This window comes from Belonocnema kinseyi, chromosome 6, assembly GCF_010883055.1.
Source record: "Belonocnema kinseyi isolate 2016_QV_RU_SX_M_011 chromosome 6, B_treatae_v1, whole genome shotgun sequence".
Taxonomy (NCBI): domain Eukaryota; kingdom Metazoa; phylum Arthropoda; class Insecta; order Hymenoptera; family Cynipidae; genus Belonocnema; species Belonocnema kinseyi.
The window spans coordinates 64,072,221-64,079,651 of record NC_046662.1 but is presented as its reverse complement, the minus strand read 5'-3'; the positions used below and the strand labels follow the sequence as shown (position 1 = coordinate 64,079,651).

At 30.4% G+C, this 7,431-nt stretch overlaps 1 protein-coding gene and 1 long non-coding RNA gene across 3 annotated transcripts in view; one reads left to right on the top strand and one right to left on the bottom strand.

The window, feature by feature from the left end:
• Positions 1–7,431, bottom strand: part of LOC117174272 — a 251,434-nt gene that overhangs the window by 6,220 nt on the left and 237,783 nt on the right. For both annotated transcript variants that reach the window (XM_033363191.1, XM_033363192.1), the window contains exons 9-11: positions 2,985–4,415; positions 2,412–2,571; positions 565–733 (exon numbers count right to left, since the gene is read on the bottom strand). In XM_033363191.1, the coding sequence (XP_033219082.1) occupies positions 565–733; positions 2,412–2,571; positions 2,985–4,415 (1,760 nt within the window). The remainder of the gene's footprint in view (positions 1–564; positions 734–2,411; positions 2,572–2,984; positions 4,416–7,431) is intronic.
• The window catches only part of LOC117174273, a 224,428-nt gene that overhangs the window by 12,051 nt on the left and 204,946 nt on the right, over positions 1–7,431 (top strand). The gene's annotated exons all lie outside the window — the stretch shown is intronic.

Sequence of the window (7,431 nt, the reverse complement as noted above, 5' to 3'; positions counted from 1 at the left end):
TGAACAAGTTTATGAAACCCATTCTTTCTCCTCGAATAATTTAGGGTTTATTTAGGGTACTTAAAATATTAACATTAAATTTATTTTTCTACTATAATTTCAGAATCATTTAGGCCTCTTTAAATACCGCGGGTCCGAATGATCATTGAAGTTTAACAAAAATTCTGTAAGTAATTATTGTGTGAACAAATTCACCAAATATGAATTCGGCAAGCTTATTTTCCTAGATAAATTTCAGACTGAGAACTGTGTGAATATGATTATTATAGTTTTCAAAAATCTTTTTAAACAATTATTCTTTGGACACTTTTAAAAGGCGTTAATGATCATGTTTCAAGAGCCTTAAATGAACCTAAATTTATCATAACAAAATCAATTTGTTTAATTAACTTTTCGTACTTTTTTATATCATAATGGTGCCAGCTTAACGTTAAGTTATAGGTCATGTCTCTATGATTCTATGGAATGTCCAGCTTAAAATACCTGCAAAGAAGGCGTTTTCACACAGGACAGTTTTCTCATTTTTTCACTTAACAACCAACATGTTTTGAGCTTTTTACTCACCGACAGTATTCGCTGAATGTTAGAATGTAGCATTTATCTTCTATGCAGGCGACACTATTCGCGTCTCGATGACGTGATGCGAAAACTTCATCTTCGGTATCGAATTCTGTACGCCCTTGCTCGGTGTGTTCTGGTCTATAATACCACAGCAATGAGAACATCATTTCTCCTGAAAAAGAATTATTTTTAAAATAAAGAAGTAACACTTAAATAAAAAAATGCATCATTTCAGACCTCGCACTCTTTTCGACATTGTGAAATTAAAGACTCCTTTTGAACATAAAATGGATTACAAAGTACTGATATTTTTAAAATTTCCTTATTATATTCTAATAAAATATATTTTTTAACCGGAAATTCGAATTGTTTCAAACAGAATTCTTATGAAATAACGACAATTTTCGATTCAAACGCATCTTCACCAGAAAAATCCGTTAAAAAGAACCAAAATTTTAGTTAAAATAAACAGATTTCTACTTACAACAACTAGCATTTTTTTAATAAACACAATTATTGTTCGTTAGTTTAATAACTTCGATTAGTAAAACAAGTTCCAATAATAACATATTGTCTATTTGACAAATATTAATATTACATATTAATATAAAATATTACGTTTACAGTTTATAAATTAATATTCTTTTATCAAGATTGGCATGATTTTACTGAGATGGACGATTTAGGATAAGTTTTAAAGAAAATATCTTAAAATGAAAAGACAAAACGGCTTATCAGAATAAAAGTTTAAAAGCTTGATAATAAAAAGTCAAATTGAAAATACAAAAACTTCAAAATAAATATTTTTCAGCGCAAATAAATACTTTTATGTTCATAAGAACATGAAAAGAACTTATTGGGAAAATGCATTTTTTCGACCTTTTCGAATTTAAAAATTTTTTACCCTCAAACAAATAATTTTGAAAGAAGGTAGTTGCTGACCCGGGAAAATCGGGAATGATAATTATAACAATAATACCTTCTACAGTACGATTCTGAGTCTGTTCAAAATAAAAAAATGCGCAGATTTTTATGATAAAATTGAACTGTTTGAGTTCGAAAGCCGTTGTAGCACATTGTAGAGTTGAATCATTAAAATTTTAAAGTGTTAAATTTTAACTTCGAACGATGCTCTTTTAATTTTTTCATCTTTTAATTTGTAAGTGATAGTGTTAAGTTTTGGTGTGTCAATAACATTTAAACAATTAATAATTTAAAACTAATTTCTCATTTAAATAGTTTGAAAAAAATCAAATTTTTAACTAACATAAAAAATGGTGAATTTAACATTTTTCAAGCTTCAGTTTTAAAAGTTTAGAATTCAAAAGAGTTCCACTATGAGTTCTTTAATTTGCATTTCAGTTTTAAATACTTCAAATGGAAAAATTTTCAGCTTTAAGAGGGCACATTTTTTTCCAACAGGAAATATAACAGGAAATTTACGAGAAAATTTTCAAAAATATCTTGAAATTCTAAATATTTCAAGTAACCTTGATAATCTAAAGCCTAAATCTATAATTTTTTAATAATTGTAAACATACACCCATAAGATTTTTTATAAATAATAGAACATAACTATTTGGTTCCATATATAAATTTAGGGGGTAAGACGTTTCGAAAAAGAAATTTGTTGTTTTAATAGTCTCCCTAACATTCCTATTTTCTTTTTAAGAATTGGCCTTATTTTTATGTAAAAAATGAATAAAAAAATGCCACTGTTTGCTACTTATTCAAAAGTCTGGGCTTCTTTTCGCTACTTTGTTAAGTCATAAAATGAAATTTCAAATTTCATTTAGATTTAGAGTGAACTGTGAAATTGTTGAGACGTTTAGATTATAAATTATATTTACCATCATCAGGATTCTCCCAAAGCGCAGCGATTTTCGCAACGAAAGGTAGATCAGCTTTGCGAGGACCACTTCTGAGCAAAACACAATCTCGAGAACGTAAAATGTCACCACTCACATGCCTCATACTATCATAGCATCTTCGGATAGCAGACTCTTCATTCTAAATTGTAAAGTTTATTTGTCAAATCATCCGCTTAAGTAAGAATAAACTTAAAAATAAAATAAGGTATCAAGAGAAACTTGATTCCAAGAACAGGAAGAAAGAAAATACCTTTTCAATTAAGACACTGAACAGAGCTGCAAGTCTCGTGAAATTAAAGATTAATTACGGAAGCAGAGAAGTAATTGCAACCAGATAATGAGAATAGAGACACCATTCCAATGATTAAGAAATTTAAAAAAGTGTAAGAAAAATACAGTGGATCAGTAAATCAACATTTTTTCCAAGTGTCAGTCAGATAAGATAAATTAATTTGCAGCCTTGATTGAAATTCAAAAAGAAATCTACTTCTACTGCAAAGAGAAATAAAAAATCTAAAAGAGGAATAAAAAAATTGATCAAAGTGTTCTTACCGTTAGATATACTTTGGCCTCGTACGCATCGCCTTCCCAACTCCATCCGTTGCTCCACTTAGGCTTCAAAAATGGTTTCCTAGCTACAGTTAAATGTTCATTAACGATTACATTGTCCTCCACCTTGCCACCCATCTTTTTCACCAGTGTCTTCTTTGTACTTTTACGTTTTTTCTTAGCTAAGACTGATTTTTTATCCTCGATAATTTCACCCGATCTCAACTTCGGCAAATATTCGATCTTTTTACATGTTTCCCTGGTCTTCGGTACGTGCACCTTAAGCTTAATGTCCAGAATCTTCGATTTGACTTCTATGAATTTAGCTTTTACCTTACTTTTACATTTGGCATCCTGTATTTTAGGTTTTGGTTTCACCTCGACTTTGCCTTTCGATTGGGTTTTTTCCACTACAGAGTTCAGTTCCAGTTTTCTTGTCACTTTCTTAATCGTTGACATCAAGTTCGCATTCTTATTATTCTTTTCTGCCACGCGGTCAACGTTTTTGGTCTTCTTATCTTTTTTCTCCGTCATCTGTACACTTTGCTGAATTACATTATTTATCGTCTCCATTATAGAAGTATCACTTGCTACCGATTTTAAGGAATTAGGAAGAGCACCAGCACTCGTGGGTTTGGTTTTAGGCTTTTTAGTGGGCGCTTCGGATGGATTCGAACATTCAGCCTTGCGTTTTGGATTTTGAGGTTCTTTCTTAGTCTGCTTTTTCTTTAATGTGCAAGATTCGGAAGCACCGTCAACTTCGCTCATGAGATTTTCTGCCTGTGGCGGAGTATCTGAAGACTGCTCATTAATAACTAACTCTCTAGTTGATCCTACAGACAAGGTCCTTTTGTTCACTTTTCTCTTTTTCCTCGAATCCGAAAGACTATCGAGGGACAGTTTTCTCTTCGTCAATTTTTGACACTTGGGCTCTTCTTCGACGCTCAACATTCTTTCGGAAGGTTCCTTTTCCTCTACGTTTTCCCGCACCGTTGGCTCATAATCAGCTTTCTTCCAATTTCCACCATCGATGACAACAACGTCATTTAATTCTTCTTTGACTTCTGTATCAGTCTCGAGTTTGTCGTCAATCAGGAGAATTCCCGAGTCCTTGTCCATATCCATTATGGCCATTTCACCTTCTTTGTCACACTGCTCACACTTTAATATTTCACACTTGTATCCTGACTCGCACTTAACGTTACAATTGGCGGCGCAGGTTAAATTTTCGCCAATTTCAACACTGCAGGATTCACACTTGACGTTGTTGTTTTCCAGCTTGAAGTTGTGAATCTTGCTACTCGGACAACTGGTTGTTGATAAATTCTCTACTGGCGATATACTTTCAATTTTGACTTCGCAGGTGGATGTGCACGCTTGCTTTTTTTGGCAGCTGCATTTCCTCATCTTGTTCTCCGCACAGCTCTTTTCATCCTATAAATAACACAATTTAGTTAATTTATGGATAATAGTATATTATTGCAATCTTCAGGCATTACTGAAGGCCTTGGGAATAGACGTTTAAATAAAATGTATGCGTATTGATGACAAAAGGATTAAAGAGTAAATTCGAGAAGTGTAAAGTTTACCTTACTACTACTACTACTATTTACATACCGCACTTAACTAGCTAATTACTTATGTTTCCTTGGACAGATAGCTAATCAAATTTCAATCTAATAACTCGAAGACATTTAGATTAAAATTTTGAAACCAGAAATATTTGAAGCATTTAAAATGAAACAATTCAAATTGAAGAAAATACAACGAAGTGACTGCCCGACCCGGAAGCCGGGAAATGAGCGCGAATTTTTTGAGATCGGGAAAAACCTGTCCGGAAAACAATTTCATTCATGAAATCATTCATTTTACAATGATTTATAAACTGTTTTCAATTTTTAAATAATTTTAAATAGATTTATAATTAAAATCTTCTATTTGAAAAAAATATGATATGAGCCCATTACGTTCCCCCTCCCCCCAAAAGTGAGCGTTAAGATAACCGTGTACCATACCATCCAGCTAGCGACTACAGTAAATTAATGAAATACATTGTGCCTTATCAGTGGCCAGTTTTTGACATTTTAACTATATATAAAAAAACACAATAATGTTCAGACACGGTAAAGGGCTATCGAACTCTCACTTTTCTGGGGGCTTTACTGTCTCATAACATTAAGGTTTCGATTTAAATATCTTACATCACTCGCAGGGTTACACACATCTTTACCGGGGGAAATTTAATGTTCACAGGACGACCTGCGGCAAAGACGTGCCTAACCTTACGTGTTATGTAATATACTATACAATTTCAAATCTTATTCAAATATTGTTTCAGTCTGAAATATTCCATTTTTAATCAATTCAATTAAAACATTTTTAATTAAACAAAAAACAATTTTTCAATATTCAGCAATATTTAACTTTTCATTCAAAATGAAAAATTACAAATCAAATATTAAAAAACAAACATCTTAAAACTGATTTTTTTAAAAATAATTAATTTGAATAAAATGACATTTCAGATAACTTAATTCCTAATTCCAAAAGCGTTCAAATTAGGAAAATATTGTATGGTTCAATTGATAGTGTGGACTTCTGTTTTTAACCAGAAATTTTCGAAGTGTTAAAAGCTTCTATTTTATAAGTGCAAGTTATTGAGTTTCTGAATAAAATCTTTTTAAGCTTCAGTTTAAAAATTTTTTTTATTCAAAATAGTTCCAGAGAGTGCTTTAATTTGCAGTTCAGATGCAATTACTTCAAATGAAAAAATTCCAGCTTTTCTTAAGAATTGGAACTTCTTAATTTCAGTGACCTAGAAAATTTTTGCGATCCGGAAAGAAGCCGAAAAATGACCGAAAATCACGGAGAATGAATTAATAATAATATTTAATAATATATAATAATGCATAAAATTAAGTCTTTTAAGAATGAAGACTTCAATAACGAAAAATTTCACGAACTTCAAGATTTTATAGTTCCAAAATAAAATGACGGTAATTTTCGATTATTGAGGATACGTCTGAATTGTTTAATTTCAAATTTTTTTTTAATTTAACCAATTCAAATTTTAAAATGTTTTACATTGAATATTTCAACGTTAAAACTTTCACAATAAAATAAATAAAAGATTCTTTGTCTTTTTGCCGTTATCCGGCCCAGTGACTAGAATTTTCAACCAAAAAAGAATCATTCTCAACAAAAAATTTAATAGTTATTTTAATCAAAAAATATTTTTATTGAAAATCAAAAGAAGTTGAATTTCCACTAAAAAAATATGAAGTTTTAACAAAAATTTCATTTTCACACAAAAAGTTCAATTTTCAGATAAAAAAAAAATTAATTTGGAACCCAAAAAATGAATCGTTAACCACTTTTAAAACAAATATATAGTATCTCTACTAAAATTATAAATCTTCAATAAAAAAAATGAATGTAGCAAACAAACGAATTTTCAACAATATTTGAATATCATCAACTAAAACAGATTAATTTGCAACCATCCAGTTACATTTTCACCCCAAAAAATTGATTTTCTCTCAAAAAAGATCAATTTTCAAACAAATAGTTACATTTTTGAAGCAGAGAAATAATTTTATGCCAAAAAAGAAGAGTTTTTAACAAAATAGCTGAATTTTCGACCTAAGAGTTGAATTTTTATTTAAACAAAATTTTGAACCAAAAATGGAACAGTTAACTTTTCAGTTAAAAAATTTACTTTCAACCAAAAAATAACACATTTTCAACAAAATAGTGAAATTTTCAGCCAAATGAATTAATTTTTAACTAAATCAATGAATCTCCATTTTAAAAAATTTAATTTTTAACAAAGTTTTTTTTGGCTTGAAATTTTTGTTCTGCAAAACAGTTAAATTTTCCACCCAAAAATCTGAATGTTTAACAAAAAAGTTAATTTTCTACCGAAACAGATCCATTTTTAACTAGACAGTTGCACTTTTAACCCAAAATATGAAATTTCTACAAAAAGAGATTAACTTTCAGGAGTTTCTAAAACTAAATGTTAAGATTCCCAGTTTATTTAATAAAGTCACTTAATTTTTTTTTATATTTAATGTAAAGTTGAAAATATCTTACGAAATAAATTGTTTTGGCCACGTACCCCCTCCCTGTCCTTCTATAAACCACCATAGAAAAATCGTTGGGACCCCCCCCCCCCCCCCCCCCCCCAATGACGAAAATGAAAGATTAAGAGACGGAAAGAATAATTTGAATTTATTTATGCCGAGGATAGTAATACTTATATAGTATACTAAAGTATATCAGAAAAATTACAGGAGGCAAGATTTGTAATAAATATTTACAATAATTATTATTATTTTTATTACACCATTAAGCCATTTCCCTTTCGGGTAGGCGTGACTCACTCGGCAGGGGAAAGGAGTAGTGTGTGGATGGGATAGAGATTTTTCAGATTGATCCAGAATTCTCG